This window comes from Notolepis coatsorum (genome assembly GCF_963971535.1).
Source record: "Notolepis coatsorum genome assembly, chromosome: 1".
Classification (NCBI taxonomy): domain Eukaryota; kingdom Metazoa; phylum Chordata; class Actinopteri; order Aulopiformes; family Paralepididae; genus Notolepis; species Notolepis coatsorum.
The window spans coordinates 158,245,912-158,268,648 of NC_140165.1; the positions used below are offsets into that span (position 1 = coordinate 158,245,912).

At 31.7% G+C, this 22,737-nt stretch overlaps 1 protein-coding gene across 1 annotated transcript in view; it reads left to right on the plus strand.

Annotated features, from left to right (window-relative positions):
- The window catches only part of vps13a (vacuolar protein sorting 13 homolog A), a 381,735-nt gene that overhangs the window by 113,115 nt on the left and 245,883 nt on the right, over nt 1–22,737 (plus strand). Inside the window, 1 exon segment of the mRNA XM_084308048.1 lies at nt 22,155–22,356. Coding sequence (XP_084164174.1) covers nt 22,155–22,356 — 202 coding nt within the window.

Consider the following 22,737-nt stretch of genomic DNA (forward strand, 5'->3'; position numbering starts at 1 on the left):
TTGTTGACACTGTCTTTATAAAACACTAGTGCTTTTGTTGATAACTGTCTTTATAAAACACTAGCTCTCTTGTTGATACTGTCTTTATAAAACTAGTGATCTTGTTGATACTGTCTTTATAAAACTAGTGATCTTGTTGATACTCTCTTTATAAAACACTAGTGCTCTTGTTGATACTGTCTTTATAAAACACTAGTGCTCTTGTTGATACTGTCTTTATAAAACACTAGTGCTCTTGTTGATACTGTCTTTATAAAACACTAGTGTTCTTGTTGATACTGTCTTTATAAAACTAGGGATCTTGTTGATACTGTCTTTATAAAACACTAGTGCTCTTGTTGATACTGTCTTTATAAAACACTAGTGCTCTTGTTGATACTGTCTTTATAAAATATTAGTGCTCTTGTTGATACTGTCTTTATAAAACACTAGTGCTCTTGTTGATAAACTGTCTTTATAAAACACTAGTGCTCTTGTTGATACTGTCTATAAAACACTAGTGTTCTTGTTGATAACTGTATTTATAAAACACTAGCTCTCTTGTTGACACTGTCTTTATAAAACACTAGCTCTCTTGTTGATACTGTCTTTATAAAACTAGTGATCTTGTTGATACTGTCTTTATAAAACTAGTGATCTTGTTGATACTGTCTTTATAAAACACTAGTGCTCTTGTTGATACTGTCTTTATAAAACACTAGTGCTCTTGTTGATACTGTCTTTATAAAACACTAGTGCTCTTGTTGATACTGTCTTTATAAAATATTAGTGCTCTTGTTGATACTGTCTTTATAAAACACTAGTGCTCTTGTTGATAACTGTCTTTATAAAACACTAGTGCTCTTGTTGATACTGTCTATAAAACACTAGTGTTCTTGTTGATAACTGTATTTATAAAACACTAGCTCTCTTGTTGACACTGTCTTTATAAAACACTAGTGTTCTTGTTGATACTGTCTTTATAAAACACTATTGTTCTTGTTGACACTGTCTTTATAAAACACTAGAGTTCGTGTTGATACTGTCTTTATAAAACACTAGAGTTCGTGTTGATACTGTCTTTATAAAACACTAGTGTTCTTGTTGATAACTGTCTTTATAAAACACTAGTGCTCTTGTTGATACTGTCTTTATAAAACACTAGTGTTCTTGTTGATACTGTCTTTATAAAACACTATTGTTCTTGTTGACACTGTCTTTATAAAACACTAGAGTTCGTGTTGATACTGTCTTTATAAAACACTAGAGTTCGTGTTGATACTGTCTTTATAAAACACTAGTGTTCTTGTTGATAACTGTCTTTATAAAACACTAGTGTTCTTGTTGATACTGTCTTTATAAAACTAGGGATCTTGTTGATACTGTCTTTATAAAACACTAGTGCTCTTGTTGATACTGTCTTTATAAAACACTAGTGCTCTTGTTGATACTGTCTTTATAAAACAGTGCTCTTGTTGATACTGTCTTTATAAAACACTAGTGCTCTTGTTGATACTGTCTTTATAAAACACTAGTGCTCTTGTTGATACTGTCTTTATAAAATATTAGTGCTCTTGTTGATACTGTCTTTATAAAACACTAGTGCTCTTGTTGATAACTGTCTTTATAAAACACTAGTGCTCTTGTTGATACTGTCTATAAAACACTAGTGTTCTTGGTGATAACTGTATTTATAAAACACTAGCTCTCTTGTTGACACTGTCTTTATAAAACACTAGTGCTTTTGTTGATAACTGTCTTTATAAAACACTAGCTCTCTTGTTGATACTGTCTTTATAAAACTAGTGATCTTGTTGATACTGTCTTTATAAAACTAGTGATCTTGTTGATACTCTCTTTATAAAACACTAGTGCTCTTGTTGATACTGTCTTTATAAAACACTAGTGCTCTTGTTGATACTGTCTTTATAAAACACTAGTGCTCTTGTTGATACTGTCTTTATAAAACACTAGTGCTCTTGTTGATACTGTCTTTATCAAATATTAGTGCTCTTGTTGATACTGTCTTTATAAAACACTAGTGCTCTTGTTGATAACTGTCTTTATAAAACACTAGTGCTCCTGTTGATACTGTCTATAAAACACTAGTGTTCTTGTTGATAACTATTTATAAAACACTAGCTCTCTTGTTGACACTGTCTTTATACAACACTAGTGCTTTTGTTGATAACTGTCTTTATAAAACACTAGCTCTCTTGTTGATACTGTCTTTATAAAACACTAGCTTTCTTGTTGATACTCTCTTTATAAAACACTAGTTATCTTGTAGATACTGTCTTTATAAAACACTAGTGTTCTTGTTGATAACTGTCTTTATAAAACACTAGTGTTCTTGTTGATAACTGTCTTTATAAAACACTAGTGCTCTTGTTGATACTGTCTTTATAAAACACTAGTGCTCTTGTTGATACTGTCTTTATAAAACACTAGTGCTCTTGTTGATACTGTCTTTATAAAATATTAGTGCTCTTGTTGATACTGTCTTTATAAAACACTGGTGCTCTTGTTGATAACTGTCTTTATAAAACACTAGTGCTCTTGTTGATACTGTCTATAAAACACTAGTGTTCTTGTTGATAACTGTATTTATAAAACACTAGCTCTCTTGTTGACAATGTCTTTATAAAACACTAGTGCTTTTGTTGATAACTGTCTTTATAAAACACTAGCTTTCTTGTTGATACTGTCTTTATAAAACTAGTGATCTTGTTGATACTGTCTTTATAAAACTAGTGATCTTGTTGATACTGTCTTTATAAAACACTAGTGCTCTTGTTGATACTGTCTTTATAAAACACTAGTGCTCTTGTTGATACTGTCTTTATAAAACACTAGTGCTCTTGTTGATACTGTCTTTATAAAACACTAGTGCTCTTGTTGATACTGTCTTTATAAAATATTAGTGCTCTTGTTGATACTGTCTTTATAAAACACTAGTGCTCTTGTTGATAAACTGTCTTTATAAAACACTAGTGCTCTTGTTGATACTGTCTATAAAACACTAGTGTTCTTGTTGATAACTGTATTTATAAAACACTAGCTCTCTTGTTGACACTGTCTTTATAAAACACTAGTGCTTTTGTTGATAACTGTCTTTATAAAACACTAGCTCTCTTGTTGATACTGTCTTTATAAAACTAGTGATCTTGTTGATACTGTCTTTATAAAACTAGTGATCTTGTTGATACTGTCTTTATAAAACACTAGTGCTCTTGTTGATACTGTCTTTATAAAACACTAGTGCTCTTGTTGATACTGTCTTTATAAAACACTAGTGCTCTTGTTGATACTGTCTTTATAAAACACTAGTGCTCTTGTTGATACTGTCTTTATCAAATATTAGTGCTCTTGTTGATACTGTCTTTATAAAACACTAGTGCTCTTGTTGATAACTGTCTTTATAAAACACTAGTGCTCTTGTTGATACTGTCTATAAAACACTAGTGTTCTTGTTGATAACTGTATTTATAAAACACTAGCTCTCTTGTTGACACTGTCTTTATAAAACACTAGTGCTTTTGTTGATAACTGTCTTTATAAAACACTAGCTCTCTTGTTGATACTGTCTTTATAAAACTAGTGATCTTGTTGATACTGTCTTTATAAAACTAGTGATCTTGTTGATACTGTCTTTATAAAACACTATTGTTCTTGTTGACACTGTCTTTATAAAACACTAGAGTTCGTGTTGATACTGTCTTTATAAAACACTAGAGTTCGTGTTGATACTGTCTTTATAAAACACTAGTGTTCTTGTTGATAACTGTCTTTATAAAACACTAGTGTTCTTGTTGATACTGTCTTTATAAAACACTAGTGTTCTTGTTGATACTGTCTTTATAAAACTAGGGATCTTGTTGATACTGTCTTTATAAAACACTAGTGCTCTTGTTGATACTGTCTTTATAAAACACTAGTGCTCTTGTTGATACTGTCTTTATAAAACAGTGCTCTTGTTGATACTGTCTTTATAAAACACTAGTGCTCTTGTTGATACTGTCTTTATAAAATATTAGTGCTCTTGTTGATACTGTCTTTATAAAACACTAGTGCTTTTGTTGATAACTGTCTTTATAAAACACTAGCTCTCTTGTTGATACTGTCTTTATAAAACTAGTGATCTTGTTGATACTGTCTTTATAAAACTAGTGATCTTGTTGATACTGTCTTTATAAAACACTAGTGCTCTTGTTGATACTGTCTTTATAAAACACTAGTGCTCTTGTTGATACTGTCTTTATAAAACACTAGTGCTCTTGTTGATACTGTCTTTATCAAATATTAGTGCTCTTGTTGATACTGTCTTTATAAAACACTAGTGCTCTTGTTGATACTGTCTTTATAAAACACTAGTGCTCTTGTTGATACTGTCTTTATAAAACACTAGTGCTCTTGTTGATACTGTCTTTATAAAACACTAGTGCTCTTGTTGATACTGTCTTTATAAAATATTAGTGCTCTTGTTGATACTGTCTTTATAAAACACTAGTGCTCTTGTTGATAAACTGTCTTTATAAAACACTAGTGCTCTTGTTGATACTGTCTATAAAACACTAGTGTTCTTGTTGATAACTGTATTTATAAAACACTAGCTCTCTTGTTGACACTGTCTTTATAAAACACTAGCTCTCTTGTTGATACTGTCTTTATAAAACTAGTGATCTTGTTGATACTGTCTTTATAAAACTAGTGATCTTGTTGATACTGTCTTTATAAAACACTAGTGCTCTTGTTGATACTGTCTTTATAAAACACTAGTGCTCTTGTTGATACTGTCTTTATAAAACACTAGTGCTCTTGTTGATACTGTCTTTATAAAACACTAGTGCTCTTGTTGATACTGTCTTTATCAAATATTAGTGCTCTTGTTGATACTGTCTTTATAAAACACTAGTGCTCTTGTTGATAACTGTCTTTATAAAACAAGATTTCAAGATTCAAGATTCAAGAGTTTTAATTGTCACGGCATACAGGTATACAATGAAATGCGGCTGGTCTTGCCCGCGACGATGTGCAATACAGTGGTACAACATATAATAGAATCCAATAAAATACAGTGGTACAACATATTAATAGAATCCAATAAAACAGTGCAATAAACAGGTACATGGTGTGCCATCTCGGTATCTGTACATTATTATTTACAGAGCATATAGGACAACACTAGTGCTCTTGTTGATACTGTCTATAAAACACTAGTGTTCTTGTTGATAACTGTATTTATAAAACACTAGCTCTCTTGTTGACACTGTCTTTATAAAACACTAGTGCTTTTGTTGATAACTGTCTTTATAAAACACTAGCTCTCTTGTTGATACTGTCTTTATAAAACTAGTGATCTTGTTGATACTGTCTTTATAAAACTAGTGATCTTGTTGATACTGTCTTTATAAAACACCATTGTTCTTGTTGACACTGTCTTTATAAAACACTAGAGTTCGTGTTGATACTGTCTTTATAAAACACTAGAGTTCATGTTGATACTGTCTTTATAAAACACTAGTGTTCTTGTTGATAACTGTCTTTATAAAACACTAGTGTTCTTGTTGATACTGTCTTTATAAAACACTAGTGTTCTTGTTGATACTGTCTTTATAAAACTAGGGATCTTGTTGATACTGTCTTTATAAAATATTAGTGCTCTTGTTGATACTGTCTTTATAAAACACTAGTGCTCTTGTTGATAAACTGTCTTTATAAAACACTAGTGCTCTTGTTGATACTGTCTATAAAACACTAGTGTTCTTGTTGATAACTGTATTTATAAAACACTAGCTCTCTTGTTGACACTGTCTTTATAAAACACTAGTGCTTTTGTTGATAACTGTCTTTATAAAACACTAGCTCTCTTGTTGATACTGTCTTTATAAAACTAGTGATCTTGTTGATACTGTCTTTATAAAACTAGTGATCTTGTTGATACTGTCTTTATAAAACACTAGTGCTCTTGTTGATACTGTCTTTATAAAACACTAGTGCTCTTGTTGATACTGTCTTTATAAAACACTAGTGCTCTTGTTGATACTGTCTTTATAAAACACTAGTGCTCTTGTTGATACTGTCTTTATCAAATATTAGTGCTCTTGTTGATACTGTCTTTATAAAACACTAGTGCTCTTGTTGATAACTGTCTTTATAAAACACTAGTGCTCTTGTTGATACTGTCTATAAAACACTAGTGTTCTTGTTGATAACTGTATTTATAAAACACTAGCTCTCTTGTTGACACTGTCTTTATAAAACACTAGTGCTTTTGTTGATAACTGTCTTTATAAAACACTAGCTCTCTTGTTGATACTGTCTTTATAAAACTAGTGATCTTGTTGATACTGTCTTTATAAAACTAGTGATCTTGTTGATACTGTCTTTATAAAACACTATTGTTCTTGTTGACACTGTCTTTATAAAACACTAGAGTTCGTGTTGATACTGTCTTTATAAAACACTAGTGTTCTTGTTGATAACTGTCTTTATAAAACACTAGTGTTCTTGTTGATACTGTCTTTATAAAACACTAGTGTTCTTGTTGATACTGTCTTTATAAAACTAGGGATCTTGTTGATACTGTCTTTATAAAACACTAGTGCTCTTGTTGATACTGTCTTTATAAAACACTAGTGCTCTTGTTGATACTGTCTTTATAAAACAGTGCTCTTGTTGATACTGTCTTTATAAAACACTAGTGCTCTTGTTGATACTGTCTTTATAAAATATTAGTGCTCTTGTTGATACTGTCTTTATAAAACACTAGTGCTTTTGTTGATAACTGTCTTTATAAAACACTAGCTCTCTTGTTGATACTGTCTTTATAAAACTAGTGATCTTGTTGATACTGTCTTTATAAAACTAGTGATCTTGTTGATACTGTCTTTATAAAACACTAGTGCTCTTGTTGATACTGTCTTTATAAAACACTAGTGCTCTTGTTGATACTGTCTTTATAAAACACTAGTGCTCTTGTTGATACTGTCTTTATAAAACACTAGTGCTCTTGTTGATACTGTCTTTATCAAATATTAGTGCTCTTGTTGATACTGTCTTTATAAAACACTAGTGCTCTTGTTGATAACTGTCTTTATAAAACACTAGTGCTCTTGTTGATACTGTCTATAAAACACTAGTGTTCTTGTTGATAACTGTATTTATAAAACACTAGCTCTCTTGTTGACACTGTCTTTATAAAACACTAGTGTTCTTGTTGATACTGTCTTTATAAAACACTATTGTTCTTGTTGACACTGTCTTTATAAAACACTAGAGTTCGTGTTGATACTGTCTTTATAAAACACTAGAGTTAGTGTTGATACTGTCTTTATAAAACACTAGTGTTCTTGTTGATAACTGTCTTTATAAAACACTAGTGCTCTTGTTGATACTGTCTTTATAAAACACTAGTGCTCTTGTTGATACTGTCTATAAAACACTAGTGTTCTTGTTGATAACTGTATTTATAAAACACTAGCTCTCTTGTTGACACTGTCTTTATAAAACACTAGTGCTTTTGTTGATAACTGTCTTTATAAAACACTAGCTCTCTTGTTGATACTGTCTTTATAAAACTAGTGATCTTGTTGATACTGTCTTTATAAAACTAGTGATCTTGTTGATACTGTCTTTATAAAACACTATTGTTCTTGTTGACACTGTCTTTATAAAACACTAGAGTTCGTGTTGATACTGTCTTTATAAAACACTAGTGTTCTTGTTGATAACTGTCTTTATAAAACACTAGTGTTCTTGTTGATACTGTCTTTATAAAACACTAGTGTTCTTGTTGATACTGTCTTTATAAAACTAGGGATCTTGTTGATACTGTCTTTATAAAACACTAGTGCTCTTGTTGATACTGTCTTTATAAAACACTAGTGCTCTTGTTGATACTGTCTTTATAAAACAGTGCTCTTGTTGATACTGTCTTTATAAAACACTAGTGCTCTTGTTGATACTGTCTTTATAAAATATTAGTGCTCTTGTTGATACTGTCTTTATAAAACACTAGTGCTTTTGTTGATAACTGTCTTTATAAAACACTAGCTCTCTTGTTGATACTGTCTTTATAAAACTAGTGATCTTGTTGATACTGTCTTTATAAAACTAGTGATCTTGTTGATACTGTCTTTATAAAACACTAGTGCTCTTGTTGATACTGTCTTTATAAAACACTAGTGCTCTTGTTGATACTGTCTTTATAAAACACTAGTGCTCTTGTTGATACTGTCTTTATAAAACACTAGTGCTCTTGTTGATACTGTCTTTATCAAATATTAGTGCTCTTGTTGATACTGTCTTTATAAAACACTAGTGCTCTTGTTGATAACTGTCTTTATAAAACACTAGTGCTCTTGTTGATACTGTCTATAAAACACTAGTGTTCTTGTTGATAACTGTATTTATAAAACACTAGCTCTCTTGTTGACACTGTCTTTATAAAACACTAGTGTTCTTGTTGATACTGTCTTTATAAAACACTATTGTTCTTGTTGACACTGTCTTTATAAAACACTAGAGTTCGTGTTGATACTGTCTTTATAAAACACTAGAGTTAGTGTTGATACTGTCTTTATAAAACACTAGTGTTCTTGTTGATAACTGTCTTTATAAAACACTAGTGCTCTTGTTGATACTGTCTTTATAAAACACTAGTGTTCTTGTTGATACTGTCTTTATAAAACACTATTGTTCTTGTTGACACTGTCTTTATAAAACACTAGAGTTCGTGTTGATACTGTCTTTATAAAACACTAGAGTTCGTGTTGATACTGTCTTTATAAAACACTAGTGTTCTTGTTGATAACTGTCTTTATAAAACACTAGTGTTCTTGTTGATACTGTCTTTATAAAACACTAGTGTTCTTGTTGATACTGTCTTTATAAAACTAGGGATCTTGTTGATACTGTCTTTATAAAACACTAGTGCTCTTGTTGATACTGTCTTTATAAAACACTAGTGCTCTTGTTGATACTGTCTTTATAAAACAGTGCTCTTGTTGATACTGTCTTTATAAAACACTAGTGCTCTTGTTGATACTGTCTTTATAAAATATTAGTGCTCTTGTTGATACTGTCTTTATAAAACACTAGTGCTCTTGTTGATAACTGTCTTTATAAAACACTAGTGCTCTTGTTGATACTGTCTATAAAACACTAGTGTTCTTGTTGATAACTGTATAAAACACTAGCTCTCTTGTTGACACTGTCTTTATAAAACACTAGTGCTTTTGTTGATAACTGTCTTTATAAAACACTAGCTCTCTTGTTGATACTGTCTTTATAAAACTAGTGATCTTGTTGATACTGTCTTTATAAAACTAGTGATCTTGTTGATACTGTCTTTATAAAACACTAGTGCTCTTGTTGATACTGTCTTTATAAAACACTAGTGCTCTTGTTGATACTGTCTTTATAAAACACTAGTGCTCTTGTTGATACTGTCTTTATAAAACACTAGTGCTCTTGTTGATACTGTCTTTATAAAATATTAGTGCTCTTGTTGATACTGTCTTTATAAAACACTAGTGCTCTTGTTGATAACTGTCTTTATAAAACACTAGTGCTCTTGTTGATACTGTCTATAAAACACTAGTGTTCTTGTTGATAACTGTATTTATAAAACACTAGCTCTCTTGTTGACACTGTCTTTATAAAACACTAGTGCTTTTGTTGATAACTGTCTTTATAAAACACTAGCTCTCTTGTTGATACTGTCTTTATAAAACTAGTGATCTTGTTGATACTGTCTTTATAAAACTAGTGATCTTGTTGATACTCTCTTTATAAAACACTAGTGCTCTTGTTGATACTGTCTTTATAAAACACTAGTGCTCTTGTTGATACTGTCTTTATAAAACACTAGTGCTCTTGTTGATACTGTCTTTATAAAACACTAGTGCTCTTGTTGATACTGTCTTTATCAAATATTAGTGCTCTTGTTGATACTGTCTTTATAAAACACTAGTGCTCTTGTTGATAACTGTCTTTATAAAACACTAGTGCTCCTGTTGATACTGTCTATAAAACACTAGTGTTCTTGTTGATAACTGTATTTATAAAACACTAGCTCTCTTGTTGACAATGTCTTTATAAAACACTAGTGCTTTTGTTGATAACTGTCTTTATAAAACACTAGCTTTCTTGTTGATACTGTCTTTATAAAACTAGTGATCTTGTTGATACTGTCTTTATAAAACTAGTGATCTTGTTGATACTGTCTTTATAAAACACTAGTGCTCTTGTTGATACTGTCTTTATACAACACTAGTGCTTTTGTTGATAACTGTCTTTATAAAACACTAGCTCTCTTGTTGATACTGTCTTTATAAAACACTAGCTTTCTTGTTGATACTCTCTTTATAAAACACTAGTTATCTTGTAGATACTGTCTTTATAAAACACTAGTGTTCTTGTTGATAACTGTCTTTATAAAACACTAGTGTTCTTGTTGATAACTGTCTTTATAAAACACTAGTGCTCTTGTTGATACTGTCTTTATAAAACACTAGTGCTCTTGTTGATACTGTCTTTATAAAACACTAGTGCTCTTGTTGATACTGTCTTTATAAAATATTAGTGCTCTTGTTGATACTGTCTTTATAAAACACGGGTGCTCTTGTTGATAACTGTCTTTATAAAACACTAGTGCTCTTGTTGATACTGTCTATAAAACACTAGTGTTCTTGTTGATAACTGTGTTTATAAAACACTAGCTCTCTTGTTGACAATGTCTTTATAAAACACTAGTGCTTTTGTTGATAACTGTCTTTATAAAACACTAGCTTTCTTGTTGATACTGTCTTTATAAAACTAGTGATCTTGTTGATACTGTCTTTATAAAACTAGTGATCTTGTTGATACTGTCTTTATAAAACACTAGTGCTCTTGTTGATACTGTCTTCATAAAACACTAGTGCTCTTGTTGATACTGTCTTTATAAAACACTAGTGCTCTTGTTGATACTGTCTTTATAAAACACTAGTGCTCTTGTTGATACTGTCTTTATAAAATATTAGTGCTCTTGTTGATACTGTCTTTATAAAACACTAGTGCTCTTGTTGATAAACTGTCATAATAAAACACTAGTGCTCTTGTTGATACTGTCTATAAAACACTAGTGTTCTTGTTGATAACTGTATTTATAAAACACTAGCTCTCTTGTTGACACTGTCTTTATAAAACACTAGTGCTTTTGTTGATAACTGTCTTTATAAAACACTAGCTCTCTTGTTGATACTGTCTTTATAAAACTAGTGATCTTGTTGATACTGTCTTTATAAAACTAGTGATCTTGTTGATACTGTCTTTATAAAACACTAGTGCTCTTGTTGATACTGTCTTTATAAAACACTAGTGCTCTTGTTGATACTGTCTTTATAAAACAGTGCTCTTGTTGATACTGTCTTTATAAAACACTAGTGCTCTTGTTGATACTGTCTTTATAAAATATTAGTGCTCTTGTTGATACTGTCTTTATAAAACACTAGTGCTCTTGTTGATAACTGTCTTTATAAAACACTAGTGCTCTTGTTGATACTGTCTATAAAACACTAGTGTTCTTGTTGATAACTGTATTTATAAAACACTAGCTCTCTTGTTGACACTGTCTTTATAAAACACTAGTGCTTTTGTTGATAACTGTCTTTATAAAACACTAGCTCTCTTGTTGATACTGTCTTTATAAAACTAGTGATCTTGTTGATACTGTCTTTATAAAACTAGTGATCTTGTTGATACTGTCTTTATAAAACACTAGTGCTCTTGTTGATACTGTCTTTATAAAACACTAGTGCTCTTGTTGATACTGTCTTTATAAAACACTAGTGCTCTTGTTGATACTGTCTTTATAAAACACTAGTGCTCTTGTTGATACTGTCTTTATAAAATATTAGTGCTCTTGTTGATACTGTCTTTATAAAACACTAGTGCTCTTGTTGATAACTGTCTTTATAAAACACTAGTGCTCTTGTTGATACTGTCTATAAAACACTAGTGTTCTTGGTGATAACTGTATTTATAAAACACTAGCTCTCTTGTTGACACTGTCTTTATAAAACACTAGTGCTTTTGTTGATAACTGTCTTTATAAAACACTAGCTCTCTTGTTGATACTGTCTTTATAAAACTAGTGATCTTGTTGATACTGTCTTTATAAAACTAGTGATCTTGTTGATACTCTCTTTATAAAACACTAGTGCTCTTGTTGATACTGTCTTTATAAAACACTAGTGCTCTTGTTGATACTGTCTTTATAAAACACTAGTGCTCTTGTTGATACTGTCTTTATAAAACACTAGTGCTCTTGTTGATACTGTCTTTATCAAATATTAGTGCTCTTGTTGATACTGTCTTTATAAAACACTAGTGCTCTTGTTGATAACTGTCTTTATAAAACACTAGTGCTCCTGTTGATACTGTCTATAAAACACTAGTGTTCTTGTTGATAACTATTTATAAAACACTAGCTCTCTTGTTGACACTGTCTTTATACAACACTAGTGCTTTTGTTGATAACTGTCTTTATAAAACACTAGCTCTCTTGTTGATACTGTCTTTATAAAACACTAGCTTTCTTGTTGATACTCTCTTTATAAAACACTAGTTATCTTGTAGATACTGTCTTTATAAAACACTAGTGTTCTTGTTGATAACTGTCTTTATAAAACACTAGTGTTCTTGTTGATAACTGTCTTTATAAAACACTAGTGCTCTTGTTGATACTGTCTTTATAAAACACTAGTGCTCTTGTTGATACTGTCTTTATAAAACACTAGTGCTCTTGTTGATACTGTCTTTATAAAATATTAGTGCTCTTGTTGATACTGTCTTTATAAAACACTGGTGCTCTTGTTGATAACTGTCTTTATAAAACACTAGTGCTCTTGTTGATACTGTCTATAAAACACTAGTGTTCTTGTTGATAACTGTATTTATAAAACACTAGCTCTCTTGTTGACAATGTCTTTATAAAACACTAGTGCTTTTGTTGATAACTGTCTTTATAAAACACTAGCTTTCTTGTTGATACTGTCTTTATAAAACTAGTGATCTTGTTGATACTGTCTTTATAAAACTAGTGATCTTGTTGATACTGTCTTTATAAAACACTAGTGCTCTTGTTGATACTGTCTTTATAAAACACTAGTGCTCTTGTTGATACTGTCTTTATAAAACACTAGTGCTCTTGTTGATACTGTCTTTATAAAACACTAGTGCTCTTGTTGATACTGTCTTTATAAAATATTAGTGCTCTTGTTGATACTGTCTTTATAAAACACTAGTGCTCTTGTTGATAAACTGTCTTTATAAAACACTAGTGCTCTTGTTGATACTGTCTTTATAAAACACTAGTGCTCTTGTTGATAAACTGTCTTTATAAAACACTAGTGCTCTTGTTGATACTGTCTATAAAACACTAGTGTTCTTGTTGATAACTGTATTTATAAAACACTAGCTCTCTTGTTGACACTGTCTTTATAAAACACTAGCTCTCTTGTTGATACTGTCTTTATAAAACTAGTGATCTTGTTGATACTGTCTTTATAAAACTAGTGATCTTGTTGATACTGTCTTTATAAAACTAGTGATCTTGTTGATACTGTCTTTATAAAACACTAGTGCTCTTGTTGATACTGTCTTTATAAAACACTAGTGCTCTTGTTGATACTGTCTTTATAAAACACTAGTGCTCTTGTTGATACTGTCTTTATAAAACACTAGTGCTCTTGTTGATACTGTCTTTATCAAATATTAGTGCTCTTGTTGATACTGTCTTTATAAAACACTAGTGCTCTTGTTGATAACTGTCTTTATAAAACACTAGTGCTCTTGTTGATACTGTCTATAAAACACTAGTGTTCTTGTTGATAACTGTATTTATAAAACACTAGCTCTCTTGTTGACACTGTCTTTATAAAACACTAGTGCTTTTGTTGATAACTGTCTTTATAAAACACTAGCTCTCTTGTTGATACTGTCTTTATAAAACTAGTGATCTTGTTGATACTGTCTTTATAAAACTAGTGATCTTGTTGATACTGTCTTTATAAAACACTATTGTTCTTTTTTTTTTTTGATCCACTTTTTCTCCCATTTTCTATATTTTTCTCCCATCCCAATTTTCGTATCATCCAATTCAACCCTCCCCTGTCACGAACGCTGTTTCTTGCCTCCCACAAGCCGGCTGCAATGTGGACTAAGTCATACATAGCACAAGTCCCCTCCGGTACTTGAGGTAACAGCAGTCGCATCTTTTCACCTGCGCAGCTCGATCTCTCAGTGTCGAGGAGTAACGCGTGGGAGGCTCACGCTGCCCCCGACACTTCCTGATTCTACTGCGCAGGCGCACCAACCGACTTGTAGGAGTCGCTTGTTCACAACGTTCGATCCCCACCCTTCAGTTTCCCTCCCCGTAATACGGCCAATGTGTATTACTGCGGACGACCAGCTAAACTGAAAACAATGTGGAGAGCTGGATTCGAACACGCGAACCCAGCGTCTCCACATTGGTGGCGAGTGCCTTGCCCACTACACCACCTAGCCGCCCTTAAAACACTATTGTTCTTGTTGACACTGTCTTTATAAAACACTAGAGTTCGTGTTGATACTGTCTTTATAAAACACTAGAGTTCGTGTTGATACTGTCTTTATAAAACACTAGTGTTCTTGTTGATAACTGTCTTTATAAAACACTAGTGTTCTTGTTGATACTGTCTTTATAAAACACTAGTGTTCTTGTTGATACTGTCTTTATAAAACTAGGGATCTTGTTGATACTGTCTTTATAAAACACTAGTGCTCTTGTTGATACTGTCTTTATAAAACACTAGTGCTCTTGTTGATACTGTCTTTATAAAACAGTGCTCTTGTTGATACTGTCTTTATAAAACACTAGTGCTCTTGTTGATACTGTCTTTATAAAATATTAGTGCTCTTGTTGATACTGTCTTTATAAAACACTAGTGCTTTTGTTGATAACTGTCTTTATAAAACACTAGCTCTCTTGTTGATACTGTCTTTATAAAACTAGTGATCTTGTTGATACTGTCTTTATAAAACTAGTGATCTTGTTGATACTGTCTTTATAAAACACTAGTGCTCTTGTTGATACTGTCTTTATAAAACACTAGTGCTCTTGTTGATACTGTCTTTATAAAACACTAGTGCTCTTGTTGATACTGTCTTTATAAAACACTAGTGCTCTTGTTGATACTGTCTTTATCAAATATTAGTGCTCTTGTTGATACTGTCTTTATAAAACACTAGTGCTCTTGTTGATACTGTCTTTATAAAACACTAGTGCTCTTGTTGATACTGTCTTTATAAAACACTAGTGCTCTTGTTGATACTGTCTTTATAAAACACTAGTGCTCTTGTTGATACTGTCTTTATAAAATATTAGTGCTCTTGTTGATACTGTCTTTATAAAACACTAGTGCTCTTGTTGATAAACTGTCTTTATAAAACACTAGTGCTCTTGTTGATACTGTCTATAAAACACTAGTGTTCTTGTTGATAACTGTATTTATAAAACACTAGCTCTCTTGTTGACACTGTCTTTATAAAACACTAGTGCTTTTGTTGATAACTGTCTTTATAAAACACTAGCTCTCTTGTTGATACTGTCTTTATAAAACTAGTGATCTTGTTGATACTGTCTTTATAAAACTAGTGATCTTGTTGATACTGTCTTTATAAAACACTAGTGCTCTTGTTGATACTGTCTTTATAAAACACTAGTGCTCTTGTTGATACTGTCTTTATAAAACACTAGTGCTCTTGTTGATACTGTCTTTATAAAACACTAGTGCTCTTGTTGATACTGTCTTTATCAAATATTAGTGCTCTTGTTGATACTGTCTTTATAAAACACTAGTGCTCTTGTTGATAACTGTCTTTATAAAACACTAGTGCTCTTGTTGATACTGTCTATAAAACACTAGTGTTCTTGTTGATAACTGTATTTATAAAACACTAGCTCTCTTGTTGACACTGTCTTTATAAAACACTAGTGCTTTTGTTGATAACTGTCTTTATAAAACACTAGCTCTCTTGTTGATACTGTCTTTATAAAACTAGTGATCTTGTTGATACTGTCTTTATAAAACTAGTGATCTTGTTGATACTGTCTTTATAAAACACTATTGTTCTTGTTGACACTGTCTTTATAAAACACTAGAGTTCGTGTTGATACTGTCTTTATAAAACACTAGAGTTCGTGTTGATACTGTCTTTATAAAACACTAGTGTTCTTGTTGATAACTGTCTTTATAAAACACTAGTGTTCTTGTTGATACTGTCTTTATAAAACACTAGTGTTCTTGTTGATACTGTCTTTATAAAACTAGGGATCTTGTTGATACTGTCTTTATAAAACACTAGTGCTCTTGTTGATACTGTCTTTATAAAACACTAGTGCTCTTGTTGATACTGTCTTTATAAAACAGTGCTCTTGTTGATACTGTCTTTATAAAACACTAGTGCTCTTGTTGATACTGTCTTTATAAAATATTAGTGCTCTTGTTGATACTGTCTTTATAAAACACTAGTGCTTTTGTTGATAACTGTCTTTATAAAACACTAGCTCTCTTGTTGATACTGTCTTTATAAAACTAGTGATCTTGTTGATACTGTCTTTATAAAACTAGTGATCTTGTTGATACTGTCTTTATAAAACACTAGTGCTCTTGTTGATACTGTCTTTATAAAACACTAGTGCTCTTGTTGATACTGTCTTTATAAAACACTAGTGCTCTTGTTGATACTGTCTTTATAAAACACTAGTGCTCTTGTTGATACTGTCTTTATCAAATATTAGTGCTCTTGTTGATACTGTCTTTATAAAACACTAGTGCTCTTGTTGATACTGTCTTTATAAAACACTAGTGCTCTTGTTGATACTGTCTTTATAAAACACTAGTGCTCTTGTTGATACTGTCTTTATAAAACACTAGTGCTCTTGTTGATACTGTCTTTATAAAATATTAGTGCTCTTGTTGATACTGTCTTTATAAAACACTAGTGCTCTTGTTGATAAACTGTCTTTATAAAACACTAGTGCTCTTGTTGATACTGTCTATAAAACACTAGTGTTCTTGTTGATAACTGTATTTATAAAACACTAGCTCTCTTGTTGACACTGTCTTTATAAAACACTAGTGCTTTTGTTGATAACTGTCTTTATAAAACACTAGCTCTCTTGTTGATACTGTCTTTATAAAACTAGTGATCTTGTTGATACTGTCTTTATAAAACTAGTGATCTTGTTGATACTGTCTTTATAAAACACTAGTGCTCTTGTTGATACTGTCTTTATAAAACACTAGTGCTCTTGTTGATACTGTCTTTATAAAACACTAGTGCTCTTGTTGATACTGTCTTTATAAAACACTAGTGCTCTTGTTGATACTGTCTTTATCAAATATTAGTGCTCTTGTTGATACTGTCTTTATAAAACACTAGTGCTCTTGTTGATAACTGTCTTTATAAAACACTAGTGCTCTTGTTGATACTGTCTATAAAACACTAGTGTTCTTGTTGATAACTGTATTTATAAAACACTAGCTCTCTTGTTGACACTGTCTTTATAAAACACTAGTGCTTTTGTTGATAACTGTCTTTATAAAACACTAGCTCTCTTGTTGATACTGTCTTTATAAAACTAGTGATCTTGTTGATACTGTCTTTATAAAACTAGTGATCTTGTTGATACTGTCTTTATAAAACACTATTGTTCTTGTTGACACTGTCTTTATAAAACACTAGAGTTCGTGTTGATACTGTCTTTATAAAACACTAGTGTTCTTGTTGATAACTGTCTTTATAAAACACTAGTGTTCTTGTTGATACTGTCTTTATAAAACACTAGTGTTCTTGTTGATACTGTCTTTATAAAACTAGGGATCTTGTTGATACTGTCTTTATAAAACACTAGTGCTCTTGTTGATACTGTCTTTATAAAACACTAGTGCTCTTGTTGATACTGTCTTTATAAAACAGTGCTCTTGTTGATACTGTCTTTATAAAACACTAGTGCTCTTGTTGATACTGTCTTTATAAAATATTAGTGCTCTTGTTGATACTGTCTTTATAAAACACTAGTGCTTTTGTTGATAACTGTCTTTATAAAACACTAGCTCTCTTGTTGATACTGTCTTTATAAAACTAGTGATCTTGTTGATACTGTCTTTATAAAACTAGTGATCTTGTTGATACTGTCTTTATAAAACACTAGTGCTCTTGTTGATACTGTCTTTATAAAACACTAGTGCTCTTGTTGATACTGTCTTTATAAAACACTAGTGCTCTTGTTGATACTGTCTTTATAAAACACTAGTGCTCTTGTTGATACTGTCTTTATCAAATATTAGTGCTCTTGTTGATACTGTCTTTATAAAACACTAGTGCTCTTGTTGATAACTGTCTTTATAAAACACTAGTGCTCTTGTTGATACTGTCTATAAAACACTAGTGTTCTTGTTGATAACTGTATTTATAAAACACTAGCTCTCTTGTTGACACTGTCTTTATAAAACACTAGTGTTCTTGTTGATACTGTCTTTATAAAACACTATTGTTCTTGTTGACACTGTCTTTATAAAACACTAGAGTTCGTGTTGATACTGTCTTTATAAAACACTAGAGTTAGTGTTGATACTGTCTTTATAAAACACTAGTGTTCTTGTTGATAACTGTCTTTATAAAACACTAGTGCTCTTGTTGATACTGTCTTTATAAAACACTAGTGTTCTTGTTGATACTGTCTTTATAAAACACTATTGTTCTTGTTGACACTGTCTTTATAAAACACTAGAGTTCGTGTTGATACTGTCTTTATAAAACACTAGAGTTCGTGTTGATACTGTCTTTATAAAACACTAGTGTTCTTGTTGATAACTGTCTTTATAAAACACTAGTGTTCTTGTTGATACTGTCTTTATAAAACACTAGTGTTCTTGTTGATACTGTCTTTATAAAACTAGGGATCTTGTTGATACTGTCTTTATAAAACACTAGTGCTCTTGTTGATACTGTCTTTATAAAACACTAGTGCTCTTGTTGATACTGTCTTTATAAAACAGTGCTCTTGTTGATACTGTCTTTATAAAACACTAGTGCTCTTGTTGATACTGTCTTTATAAAATATTAGTGCTCTTGTTGATACTGTCTTTATAAAACACTAGTGCTCTTGTTGATAACTGTCTTTATAAAACACTAGTGCTCTTGTTGATACTGTCTATAAAACACTAGTGTTCTTGTTGATAACTGTATAAAACACTAGCTCTCTTGTTGACACTGTCTTTATAAAACACTAGTGCTTTTGTTGATAACTGTCTTTATAAAACACTAGCTCTCTTGTTGATACTGTCTTTATAAAACTAGTGATCTTGTTGATACTGTCTTTATAAAACTAGTGATCTTGTTGATACTGTCTTTATAAAACACTAGTGCTCTTGTTGATACTGTCTTTATAAAACACTAGTGCTCTTGTTGATACTGTCTTTATAAAACACTAGTGCTCTTGTTGATACTGTCTTTATAAAACACTAGTGCTCTTGTTGATACTGTCTTTATAAAATATTAGTGCTCTTGTTGATACTGTCTTTATAAAACACTAGTGCTCTTGTTGATAACTGTCTTTATAAAACACTAGTGCTCTTGTTGATACTGTCTATAAAACACTAGTGTTCTTGTTGATAACTGTATTTATAAAACACTAGCTCTCTTGTTGACACTGTCTTTATAAAACACTAGTGCTTTTGTTGATAACTGTCTTTATAAAACACTAGCTCTCTTGTTGATACTGTCTTTATAAAACTAGTGATCTTGTTGATACTGTCTTTATAAAACTAGTGATCTTGTTGATACTCTCTTTATAAAACACTAGTGCTCTTGTTGATACTGTCTTTATAAAACACTAGTGCTCTTGTTGATACTGTCTTTATAAAACACTAGTGCTCTTGTTGATACTGTCTTTATAAAACACTAGTGCTCTTGTTGATACTGTCTTTATCAAATATTAGTGCTCTTGTTGATACTGTCTTTATAAAACACTAGTGCTCTTGTTGATAACTGTCTTTATAAAACACTAGTGCTCCTGTTGATACTGTCTATAAAACACTAGTGTTCTTGTTGATAACTGTATTTATAAAACACTAGCTCTCTTGTTGACACTGTCTTTATACAACACTAGTGCTTTTGTTGATAACTGTCTTTATAAAACACTAGCTCTCTTGTTGATACTGTCTTTATAAAACACTAGCTTTCTTGTTGATACTCTCTTTATAAAACACTAGTTATCTTGTAGATACTGTCTTTATAAAACACTAGTGTTCTTGTTGATAACTGTCTTTATAAAACACTAGTGTTCTTGTTGATAACTGTCTTTATAAAACACTAGTGCTCTTGTTGATACTGTCTTTATAAAACACTAGTGCTCTTGTTGATACTGTCTTTATAAAACACTAGTGCTCTTGTTGATACTGTCTTTATAAAATATTAGTGCTCTTGTTGATACTGTCTTTATAAAACACGGGTGCTCTTGTTGATAACTGTCTTTATAAAACACTAGTGCTCTTGTTGATACTGTCTATAAAACACTAGTGTTCTTGTTGATAACTGTGTTTATAAAACACTAGCTCTCTTGTTGACAATGTCTTTATAAAACACTAGTGCTTTTGTTGATAACTGTCTTTATAAAACACTAGCTTTCTTGTTGATACTGTCTTTATAAAACTAGTGATCTTGTTGATACTGTCTTTATAAAACTAGTGATCTTGTTGATACTGTCTTTATAAAACACTAGTGCTCTTGTTGATACTGTCTTCATAAAACACTAGTGCTCTTGTTGATACTGTCTTTATAAAACACTAGTGCTCTTGTTGATATTGTCTTTATAAAACACTAGTGCTCTTGTTGATACTGTCTTTATAAAATATTAGTGCTCTTGTTGATACTGTCTTTATAAAACACTAGTGCTCTTGTTGATAAACTGTCTTTATAAAACACTAGTGCTCTTGTTGATACTGTCTATAAAACACTAGTGTTCTTGTTGATAACTGTATTTATAAAACACTAGCTCTCTTGTTGACACTGTCTTTATAAAACACTAGTGCTTTTGTTGATAACTGTCTTTATAAAACACTAGCTCTCTTGTTGATACTGTCTTTATAAAACTAGTGATCTTGTTGATACTGTCTTTATAAAACTAGTGATCTTGTTGATACTGTCTTTATAAAACACTAGTGCTCTTGTTGATACTGTCTTTATAAAACACTAGTGCTCTTGTTGATACTGTCTTTATAAAACAGTGCTCTTGTTGATACTGTCTTTATAAAACACTAGTGCTCTTGTTGATACTGTCTTTATAAAATATTAGTGCTCTTGTTGATACTGTCTTTATAAAACACTAGTGCTCTTGTTGATAACTGTCTTTATAAAACACTAGTGCTCTTGTTGATACTGTCTATAAAACACTAGTGTTCTTGTTGATAACTGTATTTATAAAACACTAGCTCTCTTGTTGACACTGTCTTTATAAAACACTAGTGCTTTTGTTGATAACTGTCTTTATAAAACACTAGCTCTCTTGTTGATACTGTCTTTATAAAACTAGTGATCTTGTTGATACTGTCTTTATAAAACTAGTGATCTTGTTGATACTGTCTTTATAAAACACTAGTGCTCTTGTTGATACTGTCTTTATAAAACACTAGTGCTCTTGTTGATACTGTCTTTATAAAACACTAGTGCTCTTGTTGATACTGTCTTTATAAAACACTAGTGCTCTTGTTGATACTGTCGTTATCAAATATTAGTGCTCTTGTTGATACTGTCTTTATAAAACACTAGTGCTCTTGTTGATAACGGTCTTTATAAAACACTAGTGCTCTTGTTGATACTGTCTTTATAAAACACTAGCTTTCTTGTTGATACTCTCTTTATAAAACACTAGTTATCTTGTAGATACTGTCTTTATAAAACACTAGTGTTCTTGTTGATAACTGTCTTTATAAAACACTAGTGCTCTTGTTGATACTGTCTTTATAAAACACTAGCTCTCTTGTTGATACTCTCTTTATAAAACAGATCTTGTTGAGTCATTGTGGCTGTGGAACTGGCATACCAGTTCCATGCTACTGACATATTCTCTTCCATCCTACCAGAATAACGGCCCAGCTCAGCCTGTTTGAGGTGACAGGCCTGGCCAGTAACCGAACCGCGCCCACCCTGCTGTCGTCAAGGAAGGCTGCCACGGTAATGGGGATTCCATTGCTAAGCTTCCTGTTTGAGACCAACCCCCTGGAAGAGAGCGCCGACCAGAGGCTTCATGTAGAATCACAACCTCTGGAAATCATCTATGATGCCGTGAGTTTGTATATACAGTATATCATATATTATACGGTATCATTATATTGTACACTGTAGGCTTGGGCGGTATCATTTTTTTCATACCGTCATACCTTGCTGACATAATACCCCGGTATACGGTATATGATGGTATGACTTTCATTTATCAGCGTGGGGGGGGGGGGGGGGGGGGGGGCGGAGCTAACAATATACTCGTTATCACCATACATAATGCTTATATTGAAACACGTTGGGTTCTTTCAACCTAAAAGTGCACTTTCTTCAACCTCACACCTAAATTCCTTAGCAACCCGGCCGTGTTACCAAGTAAACAAATCACAGAACGATAGCCAGTTAGCCAGCCAGGTACCGACGTTAGCTCTCAGAACGATTAGCCAC